General features: G+C 44.0%; 2 protein-coding genes across 3 annotated transcripts; one reads left to right on the forward strand and one right to left on the reverse strand.

The window, feature by feature from the left end:
- Window positions 1-1,778: 1,778 nt before the first annotated feature.
- LOC121584538 (heterogeneous nuclear ribonucleoprotein K) lies at window positions 1,779-11,502 on the reverse strand. Of its 2 annotated transcripts, XM_041900471.2 has the most exons (17): window positions 11,397-11,502; window positions 10,234-10,301; window positions 9,987-10,134; window positions 9,512-9,609; window positions 9,159-9,215; window positions 8,164-8,207; window positions 6,789-6,861; window positions 6,484-6,597; window positions 6,105-6,233; window positions 5,655-5,998; window positions 5,413-5,466; window positions 4,988-5,033; window positions 4,302-4,317; window positions 3,848-3,880; window positions 3,640-3,707; window positions 3,056-3,225; window positions 1,779-2,458 (listed from the first exon to the last, which is right to left on the reverse strand). In XM_041900471.2, the coding sequence occupies exons 3-17, from the start codon at window positions 10,039-10,041 to the stop codon at window positions 2,428-2,430; spliced, it is 1,332 nt and encodes a 443-aa protein (XP_041756405.1). In that variant the 5' UTR covers window positions 10,042-10,134; window positions 10,234-10,301; window positions 11,397-11,502; the 3' UTR covers window positions 1,779-2,427. The 2 variants fall into 2 exon arrangements, with proteins under 2 accessions (XP_041756405.1, XP_041756406.1); XM_041900472.2 differs by lacking the exon at window positions 5,413-5,466.
- A 476-nt stretch (window positions 11,503-11,978) lies between these two features.
- On the forward strand, window positions 11,979-14,878 carry rmi1 (RMI1, RecQ mediated genome instability 1, homolog (S. cerevisiae)). The gene is made up of 3 exons (XM_041900473.2): window positions 11,979-12,319; window positions 12,588-12,803; window positions 12,890-14,878. Exons 2-3 carry the CDS (start codon window positions 12,654-12,656, stop codon window positions 14,519-14,521), a joined length of 1,782 nt encoding a protein of 593 aa, XP_041756407.2. The 5' UTR covers window positions 11,979-12,319; window positions 12,588-12,653; the 3' UTR covers window positions 14,522-14,878.
- Window positions 14,879-16,774: the final 1,896 nt, after the last annotated feature.

Here is a 16,774-nt window from a genome sequence, read left to right on the forward strand (position 1 = left end):
GTTTTGTATCAAAGTCAACGTACCAAGAGGAGGTACACCATGGTGCTACCCTACAGAGTGCTGTTGAGGCTACTGTAGACCAATGCAAAACAGTGTTTTAATCAAATATTTGGTGACATTAATATATTTAGTAGTTTTATAAAAAAAATAGAACTTTTTCAATGTTTTACCATTTTTATTTTTATGAAATTCACTGAGGATGGTCCTCCCCTTCCTCCTCTGAGGAGCCTCCACTGCAAAGGATATGCCATTTCAGTTTGTTGTTCCTAATCCAACCTTAATCTGTCGTAAAATTTTGTGACCATTTTATTATTATTAATTGTTAGTTTAGTCATTTTTCGTTATTTTATTAGATTTTTCATTTTTTCCATTATTTTATCAGTAAAGTGAAACAAGTGGCAGCTGTTTAGTTTGGATTCCCATGCTATATTGCACCCTATATCTACTATTGCACCACCACTACAGTAAAATCAGCTATAAAAAAACAAACATGATGAAATGGTTTGGACCTTGAACCCTTTGCTACTATAGACCATGACTCAGCAACAGTGAAATGAGCATGAACATAAAGTTGAAAGATTGTGTCTAAATAAGGTCTAGACGAGGTGCCGTGGTTACATGTGGTCTGCGATTGTGAGGCCGGTCGGATTTACTGCCAAATTCTCTAAAACATTAGAAGTGGCTTGTGGTAGAGAAATTAACATTCAATTCTCTGGCAACAGCTCTGTTGGACTTTCCTGCAGTCCACATGCCAATTGCACACTACCTCAAAACATGAGACATCTGTGGTATTGTTTTGTATGACAAAACTGCACATTTTAAAGTGGCCTTTTATTGTCCCCAGTACAAGGTGCACATGTGTAATGATCATGCTGTTTAATTAGCTTCTTGATATGCCACACCTGTCAGGTGGATGTATTATCTTGGCAAAGGAGAAATACTCACTAACAGGGATGTAAACACATTTGTGCACAAAACTTGAGAGAAATAAGCTTTTTGTTCAGCTGGAAAATTTCTGTTACCTTTTATTTCAGCTCATGAAAGATGGGACCAACATTTTACATGTTGCGTTTATATTTTTGTTTAGTATAGTTAACACCATCTGCTCTAATTTGCTCACGAAAAACTAATTCAAGAATATCTAAATGCATATTCCCATGAAACTGATTGATAACAAATTATTGTCACGTAGATGCAGTTTTGACATTTCGTGAAGAATTATAATTGACAGTGACAGCCTATTTTGAAATTAAGTATGCCTAACTTGGCGTTTGAGGGTTTTAAAAATAAAACATTTTCTTGAGACAATGTGTGAGCATAGGCAGACGTTGCAATTGGAGGATGTATTTTATGAATATTCTACATTTTAGTAATTTAGCAGACGCTCTTATCCAGAGTGCATAATTTTTTTTATTTTTCATACTGGCCCCCCATGGGAATCGAACCCACAACCCTGGCGTTGCAAACGCCATGCTCTACCAACTGAGCTACATCCCTGCCGGCCATTCCCTCCCCTACCCTGGACGACGCTGGGCCAATTGTGCGCCACCCCATGGGTCTCCCGGTCGCGGCCGGCTACGACAGAGCCTGGATTCGAACCAGGATCTCTAGTGGCACAGCTATTCAATAGGCTACCTCTTGTCAGTACAAAACTGAGGGGAAACATTTTTACAGCCAGGAAATGTCATGAATAATAAGGATACTTGTGTATTTATAATCCCTCACACCCCATGCATCCTGAAAATACAATTAATGAACTGAAAAACATGACCAAGAAGTTCAATTTCCTACATTTATTTTTAAAAAATCATAAAATGTTCCTTATAACAACAACAAAAAAGCTTACATTCTGCACGTTGCACTGAGTGGTGGTAAGGGGGGTGGGTGAGAAACTCCAACGCAAACAGAAAGAGAACACACACGGGACAGGCTTACTCCACTGACAAACACACACACACCATAGAAATCAACCCATCCAAAAAAATTAGATAATGTTCACTTGTCTATCGGACTCCAAATATTTAGACAAATGTGTGTTTTAAAAATACAGATAAGAGATGGAGGAGTAGAGAACTACACTAAAAATGCAGAACGTCTACATTAAGCACAGGAATGTTGGCCCTTTAAAAAATAAAACATTAACAAAATTCCCACAAACCGGGACAATAAGATGGGGGGGGTGGGGGATTTGCTTCAATCTGTGTCTCCTGGGTTTAGAGGAACTGACCAGAGTACTGCTTCACACTGAAATATAAAGAGTAAAAAAAAAAAAAAAAAAAAGAGAAATCACAGGAGTCAATTAAGATGATATATATATATATATATATATATATATATATAGATGGAGGGAGGGATTGGGGGTGGGAGAGGGGGATGAGAGTCAGAGACAGGGAGAGCACGGGATGTGGGCGTAGTCTGAGGCGAGGGTTAGTCCTGGTGTCCGAGCAGGTGCAGTGCGCTGAGGGAGGAGGAAGGGAGGCAGGGTTAGTCACCATGGCTACGAGGCAGTGTTAGCATATTAGCATCTGCGCAATGAGACACGCTGATGGTTGCCGGGGAGACAGAAGAGGAGGAGCCTGTGCCATTTGGCAGACTGTGATTTGTTGTCGATTCATCTAACTAAACACAACAAAATCACTAGTCTTCCACACAGCAACAGGCAGGGAAGAAGTCCACTCCCTGCTTCTCACTGAAACGGCTCTTAGGTCATAAAATCACATTTCACCAATCACATTCTTTAAAAAACAGACATTACCAACGAAAATATTTATCTCCAGTTTTGTATCGATATAATAGTTGTACAAGTATTCTGTAAAATTAGTTTTTAATACACAGCCATTTCACAAGCTAAAACCACCTGCACACATTGCATGGGAGGAGAGTGGTTAGTCACCATCAGCAGACAAGATAAATATAATAAGACAGTAAAAGGTGGGGGGGATATACATCTACACACATATTTTGAGATCAAAAGGTGTGTATAAAAACAGGGAGGAGAATATATAGAAAGGCAGACATGATCTCTCTATTCACTCAGAGGGCATCCAGAACTTGCCTATTCTGCAATAGGTACTGAGCGTTTTGGATCTGGTCCTGGGTGCCGCTGATGGTGATGATGCGGTCCTCTGAACCCTCCAATGGCTCATCGATCTTAATGGAGGCGCCAGACTCATGCCGGATCTGCTTGATCCTCTGGCCTCCCTTACCGATGATGGAGCCGGCCAGCTGGAGAAAACACCACCACAGTCAACAGAACATCATGCACAAGAAAAGTGTGAAAATATGTGTGTGTGAGAGAATGCGGGTGTGAGAGAATGTGGGTGTTGTGTTGCATTAGGGTTTCATAGGCCATGGTGGGTGAGACTGACCGAGTCATTACACTGTATGTCATGTATCAAACTCATTCCACGGAGGGCCGAGAGTCTGCAGGTTTTCACTCCTCCTTTGTACTTGATTGATGAATTAAGGTCACTAATTAGTAAGGAACTCCCCTCACCTGGTTGTCTAGGTCTTAATTGAAAGGAAAAAAACAAAAACCCGTAGACACTAGGCCCTATATAGAATGAGTTTGACACCCCTGCTGTATGTGAACAGAGTATGTGAGGTAAAGAGGAGTCACCCCTCTGATTATACACTCACGTCTTTGGGGATCGTCACTTGTGTGGTGATGACTGGCCCTCCCATATCATTATAGGAACCGCGTCCACCTAACACAGACGAGGAGAGATCAGAGAAAAAGCTTGAGTAAGTGTGGAGGTTCTATTAACAAAACCGTAACATATTTAATGATACCATGACCTAACAACATTGAATACCAGGCTGCCAAGGCGCGTTTCTATAGACTCACCAGACTGATAGGAGTTCCAGGACGAGCTGTTATCTTTTTGAAAGGAGAGAGACCGAGAAAATAGATCTACACTTAGGGAAGTTGGCCGTATAGGTTGAAGTTTATTAGAAAATATGCTAAAATCCACATCCACAGCAGACTGGTACCATAAACAAATAAGTATTTACCAACCTGATACACAGAGTAGAGCAACACATTTTAAAGATGATATCCCATATAAACAGTTGAAATAACAAAACAAAGATAGTAGACTAGTAGCCTTGGGGTAAAACAATACGCTCAAGACTGTTGAGTAAGTGTATTAGTAGCCTTATACAGCAGACCAGCTGAAATCAGGTTCTAGAACATACACTGGAGAACCACTAGCCATCTATGTGCCACTGGAAACAGCAATGAAACAGAACTCAGACTGGCCTTCTAGACAGAACCACATAGGAAGAACAGAACAACTCACCATATCCACCTCCACCCTGCAGAAAGAGAAAAGAGAAAGGGGGCAGGGTTAAACCCACAACACACATTTCCTAGTGATCTGTTGTATACACTCATGGATGCATGCAACCCCAGCCTTGCATGGTCAGGATTGAGTTGCCCAGTTTGTCCAAAAGCCCCTATTTGATGCTGTAGAACACTCCCCATGCTTGCATCTCTACCAGCCACTCACTCCACAGCTTTCACCTGCTATTCAGAGGCTCCTCAGTCACCAGGGCAACAAGCAATTCAAAAATCAGTTGCCGAGCAACTGGAGGCAGTTTCTGCCAGCTCTCAAAGAGAGCCCACCCATCTGACAACAAAGCGTTATTATTAACACCTAGCAACCACAGCATAGTTCCCCCCCATGATTGCATAGATGGTAGTGGTCATGGTGGTATGGGTAATTATTACTGTGGGTAAGTTACCCATTACCTGTGTTTATGGTATGGTTTACTGTGGTAAAGTCATGTTTATTACATGTTTAATGTTAGTGGTAAATGTATTGTTGGGATTTATTGTGTGGTTAGCTGTGGTCATGGTGATGTGGTTATTATCAGCCAATTGCAATCATTGTCTAAGACCAACTGGCTTTTCAGCGTATGATGATGCTTTCAGACAATAAATGCCAAGAGGACTGCTGCATGCATTTAGTCATGTGTCACTAACCATGTTATCGCCATAGCGATCTCCTGGTCTCCCTCTTCTGTCACTGCTGAGATAAAGAGAGAAAACGGAAGTCTGACTTGAGGAAAATATTGACACGGCAGAGAGTGCTTGTCAGCAGAGCTCTGATCCAAGTCAAACAACAGACACAGTCAGAGAAAAACACAGCATTCACACAAAAGTAAGAGGTGATGACAGACTGATGGCAGAGATGAGACCAGTAATCAGAGGACCAGTCTCACGCAAGACAGACTGACTACAGCACAGACTGACCACAGTGTTGGCTGGCTGGCTGACCACAGTGTTGGCTGACCACAGTGTTGGCTGACTGGCTGACCACAGTGTTGGCTGACTGGCTGACCACAGTGTTGGCTGACTGGCTGACCACAGTGTTGGCTGACCACAGTGTTGGCTGAAGAAGTACTTACTTTTGTCTGTCATCTGCACTGCCCCGATAGGAGTCATAGGAGTAATGATCATCTCTGCAAATAACGTGGATATGGAACACACACATGAGGCCACACACACACACTATGAATGAAATACATATTTAAATGGGATCATATAATTATATCTGCTGAACTTTTGAGAGCAAACCGATGTAGACAAAGCAAAATTGATTGAGAGATTAGAAGAGAAATGGCAATGAGCGGTGGTGTAGCTCTCTTACCCTCCTCCTCTTTGGGGTGGGGCCAGGGGCAGGTTGCGGCCACGGCTCCCCCCCCTTCCCCCTCTTCCTGGGTGGGGTGGTGGGGGTCCACGGCGGGGGCTCATCTCCTCATATTCCCTGCGGGCGGGGGGCATGGGCCCACCTCGACCCCCTCGCCCTGAGGGCATCCGGTCAAATCCTCCGCCACCTCGTCCCCCTCGCATGTGGAAGCCCCCCATGGGGCGCCGCCCACCACCGGCACCACCACCCCCACGCTCCTCAAACATCATGGTGAAGCCACCATAGTCGTATGTCTCGTCGTAGAAGTTGGGGTCGTAGGGCTGGGTGCGCCCTTTTATGGGAGCCTGAGGGGGACAGGATCACACAATTTCTAGAGTCGACTGGCTGTGGTATTTACACTGGTATGTGGTATGTTAGCAGCTCAGTCAATGGTTAGATAAGAGTACCAACCTCAGCGATGAGATCCAGCATGATCTTGATGCACTCGACGACACGCTCAGACTTGCCGCTGACCAGAACCACTCGGTCTGTGGACTGGGGACAGCACTCCTGGAACAGCTTGATGTTGGTCTGGGTGTTCTGTAACGGTCAAAGTCAACACTGGTCAAATTAGACAAAGCAATGTCATACGTCTGAGAAGAACCCACAGAAAAACTTTGAATCAGGGTAGGCTCAAAACTAAATACACTTTTTGAAAAGGAAAATGTGCATTCTTATGGGACAAGTTCAGGTTTATCTCCCTGGTTTTAAGATGTTCTCCATTTTTTTTAGCTACTGAACATGACCCAGATGAGAAGATATGAGTGTGAGAAGTTCAGAGTAACTGTACCTCTCGTAGCTCTTTGATCTTGGCTCCCTTCACACCAATGATGCTGCCTGCCAGGCTCTGGTGGATCAGCAGCCTCAGCTCACAGTCAAAGTCCATCCCATTGTACTGTTGGTACTGAGGAGGATTGGGGGCAATCAGAGAAAAATACTTTAGCGTCACCATATTCAGATCTGTGCATTTGATATCTATAGGTTTTGTTTTATCAACACACTCAATATCTAGCTGTACCACACAGGACTATCATTGAAAATGGTAGGCGGCCATTAGGCTCATCTCATTCTTCCTCATCCCCAACCCAGGCTCACCTCCTCCAGAGTAGGGATGATCTTGAGCAGGATCTCTCCAACAGTCTCGATTTCCGCACCGATGCTCAGAATGCTTTAGAGCCACCAATCACAGCACAGGACATTCCCAGGAGGACCAATCAAATGGTGACAAGGGGCATAGAGGAAACAAACAGTATTTCAGAGCTGAGGTCAACTCTCCCTCAGCAAAACTTCAACCATACCGTCTAATAACGAATGAAGACCCCATTCCCTCCCACCCCCGCCGTGGGGGTTAACCGGGTGGCACTCCCATTGAAATATAATTACTAGAATGGACACTCCCATTCAAGTCAATGTTCTGTGATGAGTGGACCAGCGGCCATATCTAGCAATTATATTTCTATGTGCACCCCCAAAATCACAACTGAGGGATAGAAATGGACAGCCCAAAACCCTTTGATATCTACCCATACATACACAAATAAAGACTGGGGGGAAAAAAAAGGAAAAGCAACCCCCTTCAAAGTATCTGACAAAGAAGAGGAACACAAAAAAAAAAAAAAGGTAAAAGGAACCCAAAGAAAGCAAGTGTGTTTTAGTGACCACTAGAAGAGGGAGGGGGAGGAAAGGTTGGTGAGTGGTTTGCACCAATGGGGCCTGCTGCCAGTGCACTAAAGGAACTGTACTGTAGCTCAACATGGGGGAGAAAAATTAAAAAGAATCAAAGGCCAATAAAAAAAAACAAGATGACAGAGTAGTAGGCTAAGCCAAAACAAAAGAATCAAACTAAGGAACACTTTAAAGTTAACTTAAAGATGGGTGAGAGTTGGCAGGGCAACAGTGAGTTATGCTCCTCACTATTGGACAGAAGGATGTTGAGGGAAGGCATGGGCCACAGGGATGAGGTGACAAATAAGTTCACGTTCAACAGTTCCAACAATGGAAAAGGCAATATGAAGAGTAAAGACGAGAAAAATACATACAACACTTGAACCCTAGCGGCTCTATGGCAGAACATACTTTACAGTCATTACAGTGGTCAAACCGCCCCCAAAAATCAATGTGGGAACAAGGAAGAGGGGATGGGGGGGAATGTGAGAAACTAAACAGATCAGTACACCAATTCTGAGAGGGGAAGGAGGGAGGTGAGGAACGTGGAAGGGAAAGATACTGTCACTGAAATAAAATATAGAATATTGAAATACGGTCATTAGAACAGAGGCAGGTTTAAAGTATTTGTTGAAACCCTCACTAAAAACAGAGGCTTATAATGCTGTCACTGAACAAATGGAGGAAGGTGTACATGTTTGTCACAGGAACAGAGGCAGGTTTTGATATTGTCACTAGAACAAGGCAGGTTTGTTTGTTTATTTCCTGTAGTCAGGCAGTGAGAGGGAGGAGCTTAGGGACATACCGCTCAGGCCCACTGCTGTCTGGGACTGACACACTGGCATTGAACTGCAAGGGCCGTGGGCGTGGTATGGGCAGGGGCCATTCGAGCACACAGATGTCAATCAAGTAAGGCGCCCATTTAGGGAGGGGCACGATTATGGGCAGGGCCAACCAGGGTGTCAGGTGGGCGGGCGCAGGAGGGGCGATCCAGAACATGGGCAACAGAGGAAGTGGGCAAAAATAAACAAAAATAAAAAACAGGAGGGGGAAGAGGGAGGGGGAAGAGGAATACATTTTAATACAGGCTAATATTCTTCATTGTGATTTCATTCTCTGAGTGTTTTTTTAAGAGAGCAGAGGTAGAGATAGAAAAGGAAAAGGTATTGAGCTAGAGATGAAGACCGATAGAATGAGAGCAGAAAAGGAGGGGGAGATGTAGAGAGAATGGTGAGAAAGAAGGAGAAGAGGAGAGAGGGAGAAGAGTGGAGAGTAGAGAAAGAGAGAGGTAATGACATTCAATTAGTTGAGAATTGGCCAGGCTGTTTATATACACAAGACATTTCCTATGGCTTTCGGTGCTATACCCTAAAATACACTGGGCCATACACTGGGCCCACTCAAGTATTAATGACAGTCTTAGCAGTGCTGATGCCTGGTAGTAATAGCACTATTCATTACGCAAAAAAAGGCCAGGTATTTCATATCAATTAGCGGGGGCCATTTGATTACAATGACATTACACTTTGGAGGGTTATTACCACAACTGGTGTAAAGCAGGTCTCAATTAACATCATATCCTTGCATTAACCGTCACCCCAAAATATCATAGATTTACTTCCAACCATAGTTAACAGACCCATTTTCTTAATGCCAACCTACCAAATGTAAAATGCTCAACTTTCGCATATAAAGTACTAAAATCATACATTCCCAAAGTACATCCCAGTATAAGGGGGCGGGTACTGTAAATATACCCAGCGCTTGCTCCAATAAAAAGAGTGGTGTAAATGTACTCACGTCTGTGCGCAGGGATTTGATGTTTTTACCACCCTTCCCAATCACGGCTCCTGCATTCTGAAGGAAAAAGAGATTAGTCAGATGACATCCAACTTATTGTGATATAACGTCAAAAACATCCTCAAGACATCTCCATACTACATAATCGAAAACGGACCTTGCCGCCATTAAAATCGGACACTGAACCACCGGGTGTAGAAAAATTAAAAAAGTTATTAAACTCCCAGATCTGGTCAAATAAAGGTTCAATAAATAATTGGGGAGGAAAGAAGACAGGCTATATTGCAGGAAACGCCATGAGGAGATTGTGGGTGTTGAAGGGATTGTGAATGAGGAACAGAAAGCGGACTGACTTTACTCTGTAGGAGTATGCGGAGCTCCACCATGTCCTCTGTGTTCCTGGAGCGTTTATAGGACTGCTCCTCATCAGCGTCCTCCGCGGGACGCTTACCTGAGAAGGAAAAACACTGAGTTTAATCTCCCACATACACAGGTTCTTTAGATTTGCATTCAGTTGATGTAAAAACAATACACATTTAATACTAATTTCCCACTCATTGTACTTGCATGTTAAAACAGTATAGATTTAATAGGTATGGCTTCTTCACTACACACATCTGCTCTGAACTTTTTGGGCACATATCTGGCAGCTACAATTTAGGAATTTAAATGCTTATATTTTAGACCATTGATAAATTTAAATAAGTCATGAATACAGGAAAGGACATACACGGTGCACCACACAGCTTACATTATTTTAAATAACTATACTGTTCATATTCATATACTAGTAACATATAATTAAAACAGGAAGGGATTAAAACTCACCGTTGGTCTCTGTGTTGCTGAATGAGGTATCTTCTTGTTCAATTTCTGTCTCCATTATCAGTTAACACCGGGCAGGGTAGACCAGGCACCTCGGTCCTGGGAGCAGGTAAGGGCGGGGAGCAAGGAGAGGGCACCTCGGTCTGACTGGCTGTGGAGGGACATGGTCGATGTAAGTTGATGAGAGCAGGATTTTGAGTTTTCAGAACTGACGAAACAGGCAGATGAGAGCCTGGTAACCAACACTTACCGCTATTTATTGCGAGAAGATGGGCGTGTTATGGGCGGAACGAAACAAGTCTCAGAACCGCTGCTAACCTATTGAAAAAAAAGCGAAGGTTGGTTACCGTTAGCTAGTGCCATAACTAAACGTGCCCGAGAATAATTTTACACGACACTTGATACGATTACAAAACTGTAATAAATGCGGATTAGCGTTTGGTAATGACACATTTCATAAAATAAAACAGCAGATGTGATGAGGTGTAGCATCTGGAATAGCATTGATTCAAATTAATGCGTGCGTTGAGCTCTTTAAAATTCTGGAAGAGGAAACCAGATGACAATTTACATTTACGTTACTGAACTGATCATACTAATGCGGAATGAAATGATACACATGCGCAGTTAATTTATGTATCTAATGAAGGTCAATCGCATGAGTGAAGTTTCAATCCCGTTACATTTGACAACATATTCGACCTGGCACCATAATATCGACATCTGAGTGGGGACAAATGGGAATGTCAATGCAAACAGGGCTCGTCTCAGAACCATCTCGTACCAATAATTATCTTGATCTTAGCTACACTGCACACATGTTTAGCTAACTACAGTAAAAGTAAGCGTCTGCTCATCCGGCATTCCATTTAATGATGTGCGCATAACGTTTGAGAACCCAACTATGTAGGTAGCTCTCTAGGCTAGACGAGAAAATGTGCACGCTAGCTAGCTAGGTGAGTAAGAACAAACTAGCATCCATCTTGTGAAGCTAGCAAGATCATTCCTTGGCTAAAGATGGCTAGCTAACGTTAGCTTCTGTTGTTTAACTAACTAGCCATCGGGCTGCTAGTATTATGTAGGTAACTACATTCATGCTGGGGGCATGAATAAACAATCGTGTAACTTAGAAGAAACCTATGAAAGACATATCTACACTTGACGACTTATATTCTAAATGTAGCCGTGTAAACTAACTAGCTATGAAAACAGCTAGCTACAGTAACTTGCTAACGTTACACCGGATATAATAATTAGCTAACATTTGCTAGCCAGTAAGCCATTGCTGGCATTGCTTTGGTCATGTAGTTACGCGAATGCTTTCAAATGTTTTTGCTCATACCATCGCATTAATGTGTAATCTAATGTAATTTATTCGTTACAAAGATAAATAGAAATGTGTGTAAAACAGACCTGTGCTACACCTGGTATCGCTACTCGTTTTCGACCTTTCTCACTCTGAGGAAGAACGCAAGCACACAAAAAAACTGCTCTGAAAATGTGCACTGAAGAAAGAGGTAGCCGCTTCGATTGAATTGAAAATAAAGAGCAAGCATTGGATAGCTCGTATGCCAATCACAAGATGGAGGCGTGTCTCAAGCTAAAGTTGTTGTCACTCATTCTTCCGAGGTCCGTGCTGTCTGGAATCCTTGGGACGTCCATACCCCCCCTCCCCTTTGGAGTTTAAATGTAAAATAGTTAAATAAAGGGTTAGGGTTAGGTATGGGTTATGGTTAGGATAAGGGTAGGAGTTAAGGTTAGGGACGTCCCAAGGATCTTAGATTGCACTGATGATGCCTTCCGGTTTTCACTACCACAGCCACAAGGTCAAACTTGGCTATCGTTAAAATTAATGAAAACAAAAATGTGCTTTTTGGTCATAATTTAAGGTTAGTGTTAGGCATAAGGTTAACAGTGTGGTTTGTGTTAGGGTTAAGGTTAGATTTAAAATCTGATTTTAGGAAGAACATTTTAGAAATAGGCGGGGTTTATGACTTTGTGTCTGTGGTAACTAGTGACGACCCCATTCTTCCGTACCTAGATAGTTTGGTTGATTTGCAGCATGCTTCGCGTTCAGTCTTGCTGATAATGTGAATACTTACTAGTTATGTTCATATAGGGATGTATCTTGCTAATGCTATCATAGTTCTAACATGCAGGTATCACATATTTAGTATGTTTCGCGCAATGTAAAAAAAAAAGTATTATGGGAGCTCGCATTAGCTCCTCACAAACATTTTCACTCTACTCTGCCGCCAACTTTTGGGCGCCTTGGCGAATCGCCCAACGAAAAGCAGCGGTACTAGAATTCTCATACAGAAAGACTCCAAACCATTGTAAGTAAATGAAGGTTTCTCAATTTTTGGAAGTGACTTCTGTCACTGTTTTGATGATACTAAGTTACTTCTCTGACTGAGCTTCTTGCTTTCACATGCATGCATGAACACTATAGATTTCTGTTTCTTCAGACTACTGAAATTAATGTTTTCTTTTAGATACGCTCCAATCCCATTGAAAACACCCGTCCCGTTGTTATTATATCTCAGTGCACCCGACCCTGCATGGCCAGTGAGTCTGCTCTCTCTGTCTGCTGGCACTTTGTAGGTCTATGAGAAATTGCCTGTAGGTTATCTGGCTACCTGTCAAGTGGCACCACCTGGCAGAGAGGGGATGAGCCCTCAGGGTGTGCGAGAAATCCAGGCCTGGCTCCATTCCTCTTGGCAGGTCCAGGTGCCTTTCGCCTGGTTAGAGGCATGCGTGGAGTGGCTGCAGCAGGAAGGAGGAGGGGCCCCCCTGCCTCAACACCAGCTTAATCAGCAGGTACTATTTTATTAACAATTTTTCTCAACTCCGGTACAACTGAATTTAAGCTCTTTACACAAAACGTAACATTTGTGTCGTTGCAGGTCCTGGATCAGTGGCTGCTGACCGACCTACGTGACCTGGCCCACCCTGTGCTCCCTGAAGGGCTATCTCGGGCCCAGAAGTCAGAGCTCAGCGGCAGCTTCGGCGTGCAGCTGGACTCCCTACTGGACATTAGCCAGGCTGCCTATGGCCAGCTTCAGCGCTGGAGGGGTACTGACTGCACCAACGAGGCTGTGTCAGCCATCACCCAGGCCACCCAGCGGCCCTGGGAGGCCAAACCCACACGCATGCTGCTGCTGCAGCTCACTGATGGCGTGCAGAGCCTGGAGGCCATGGAGTACCAGCCCATCCCTGCACTCAGCACCACCCTCAAGCCAGGAGTCAAACTGCAGCTGCAGGGCCAAATAACCTGCCGGCTAGGGGTGCTACTGCTGAAGCCAGGCAACGTGAAGGTGCTGGGAGGGGAGGTGGAGGAGCTGGGTGAGAGGCACTCCCAAGGGAAGGTGCTATGCAGGGCTCTGGGACTGCCTGAGGAGGAGCCACAGGGTCCGGCCGAGCAGCCAGAGGTCCCACTACCAGGTAACCAGGAGGCTGACAACCAGGAACCAGACGACCTGGAGCTGCTGGCCAGCCTGGAGACCCAGGAGAGGGAGGCGGGGTGGAGGGTGGAACCCAGCCTGGAGAGTGGCTACAGGACCCGCAGTGAGGCATCCTCTGCCTCTTACAGAAATGCATCGCTGCAGAGTCGGTGCTTTGAAAGCCTTGCAGATTCTGCACTCGAAAGCCCTTCACGCCATGAGGCCCTTGAACTGGACAATTTGGACATCCCAGATGAGGACTTTGATGACCTTCCCCTGGATGAGCTTGACGGTATCATTTTCCAGGAGAGCCCAATCCAATCGACAAACAACAGGAGGGATAATCAAAGAGACGACCTGAGGAGAGGGCAGGAAGAAGCCTCCAACTCCTACTCTCCCCCATCAGATGACATGAGAAACGAAAGCCATTTTGACTCCCTTGATGAGAGGGATGATCCTGTTTTGGACGAGGACATGAGCTGCTTCTTCCCACCGGAGCCAAAAGCTCCTAGACAGGAGCAAATACTAGATAGTACCTGTGTCAGAGAACTGGGAACAGGCCAGCCCTCTGTGGCAGGAGCAGAGAGGCTCTCGACCAAAATCTCAGAGAGTGCGGCGACTGTGACGCTCGATTCACCCCCGTTTACGTACCTGTGTTTGCTGCAACAGGTTGCGAGCCCCTCAGGCCTGCTGGAGCGCGTGAGCGAGGTGTGTGTGAAAGCCTTCATCGTCACCCTGCAAGGGAACCTCAAATGCAGTAAGGGGGAGTGGCGGGTCAGCGCCTCCATCTCGGACGGAACTGGTTACATGGACGTGGACCTCTCAGACCAGGTTCTGACGGGCCTGCTGGGGTTTTCAGCGGCTGAGAAGTCGAAGCTAGACCCAGCCCGGAAGGATGCAGGGATGAAGGCGTGTCAGCAGGGCCTGGTGGACATGTGCTGCGTGATGACTCTGAGGTTGGACCCCGCCGGTAGGAAGGCTGTGGTCCTCAAGGCTGATGCAGTCACAGAGGAGGACTGCCGAGCCCTGGAGGAGCGAGTGAAAGGCAGGCGTGGGCAGGAGGACTCTGGGATGTGGACCAGTGGAGGCTGCTGAGGGGAGGACGGCTCATAATAATGGCTGGAATGGAGGGAATGAAATGGAAGCCATGTGTTTGGTGTATTTGATACCATTCTACTTATTCCACTCCAGTCATTACCATGAGGCCGTACTCCCCAATTAAGGTGCCACCAACCTCCTGTGATGTGGACTAAGGAGGACTGTGATCGACCAGGCTTTGGGGGATTCTGGGTTGTGATGACTGCCTTGGATGTAAGTGGGTTTCCAGCTCTGTCTGTCCCTGGTCCACTGTCGAATGTGCTTTATGGTGCCTCTGTTGTAAAAGTTAATTCATACAGCCATTTTAGAACGTTCAAGGGCAACAATGTTAATAAATTGAAATTATTATTATTAGCTTTTTTTTTGTGCCTTTCGTCTGTGAAGGAACAAGAGCTTATTACAGTACTAGAGGTCTTTGAGTAGTGGAGTGGTGCTCAGGCCATGGGGAATTGGCTCTGTTCCCCCGTAAAGAAACAGAGTAATAGTCGGCCTTGGCTCATTGCTATTCTGTGTTGTGCACAAGCATCCAGATCTTTCGTCTGACTTCATTAAGCCCTAACCGAAATTAGTAGCCTGCGTTGCATGTCATTAGCCTGATATGTGTTAATGACTGGGCACACTGTGAAAAGGGTGTAGTCCAGAGTAGTGAGCACCCATAGGCCTAGGGAATTATCTGCAGAATGGGGAGATGGGCTTGGTTGGGTGGGTGGATTAGAGGGAAGCCACACATTGGTACACTGTTCTAACTGTTCTATTTCTTATTCATATTGTTACATGGATGAAATTGTAGGCTGAAAGGGGTATTTGTAGTCTTAACACCATATCTATTTGGACAGTGAATCTAAACATTTGTATTTGTCTCTACTCCAGCATTTTGGATTTGAGATTTAAATGTTTCATATGAGGCGACATCACAGATTGTCATCTTTTATTTGAGGGTATTTCCATACATATCGGTTTTACCGTTTGGAAATTATGAAATCACTTTATCTAGTCCCCCCATTTAAAGAAGCCATAAGTATTTGGACAAATTCACTTATAGTGTGTTAAAGTAGTCAAGTTTAGTATTTGGACCCATATTCCTAGCACGCATGACTACTCCAAGCTTGTGACTCTACAAACTTGTTGGATGCATTTGTCGTTTGTTTTGTTTCCGATTTATGTTTTGCCCAATTAGGAACTGAATGGTGAATAATGTATTGTCATTTTGCGGATGCTATCGTGATTACGGATAATCATGAATTAATCATTAATAAAGATCAACCCCCCCCCGCTAACCTCCCCTGTTATTGGTAATGGTACGGGTGTTATTATGTTTTTGTTGTAGCGTCTCACTCATCATTATTCATGATTTAATTCATGAGTGTTCAGAATCATCTTATCTACTCACTTAAAAAAGAAAATTAATCCAGTCATCAATCACCATTCAGTTACTGTTGGACAAAACAACCCAAAACAAACTGCAAATGCTTCCAACAAGTTTGTAGAGTCACAAGCTTGGTGCAGTCATTGAGTGAAAGGAATATGGGCCCAAATACAAAACTTTTGACTACTTTGATACACTATAAGTTCATTTGTCCATATAATTGACATCTTCACATGGGGGGGACCAGATACATAAAGTGCTTTCATTTCCAAACGGTAAAACAGATATGTATGGAAATACCTTCAAATAAAAGATGACAATCTGTGATGTCACCTCATATGAAACATTTAAATCTAAAATCCAAAATGCTGGAGTAGAGACAAATAAAAATGTTTAGCATCACTGTCCAAAGAAATACGGTGTTAAGCCTACAAAACCCATTTTTCAGCCTACATATTTCATCCATGTAACAATATGAATAAGAAATAGAACAGTGTACCTAAAATAAAAAATGTTGGAGTATAGAGCCAAATTAAATATTTTAGCTTCACTGTCCGAATACATACAGATGGGAGTGTATATGCCGAGGATGATTACAAAGGCTCAGCTGGTTGGCGTGTGGTGCTTGCAACAACAGGGTGGTGGGTTTGAGTCGCTTGAATTAAAAACGTCTGCTAAATAGCAATACCGTATTAATGCATAGATACCTTGATCTACAGACATTGTTCATGCACTACACTCTTATTCATAATACATAACCTAACTGGTACTATAACAGGTCATAATTTGATTAATAGTCTGAACTTCATAAAATAAACACTTGTGTCCTAGCAAGGCATCTTTCCCCTGTTTTTAGGAGTAGTGTGTGAATTATTTTAGAAGAA

Source organism: Coregonus clupeaformis, chromosome 16, assembly GCF_020615455.1.
Source record: "Coregonus clupeaformis isolate EN_2021a chromosome 16, ASM2061545v1, whole genome shotgun sequence".
Lineage (NCBI taxonomy): Eukaryota > Metazoa > Chordata > Actinopteri > Salmoniformes > Salmonidae > Coregonus > Coregonus clupeaformis.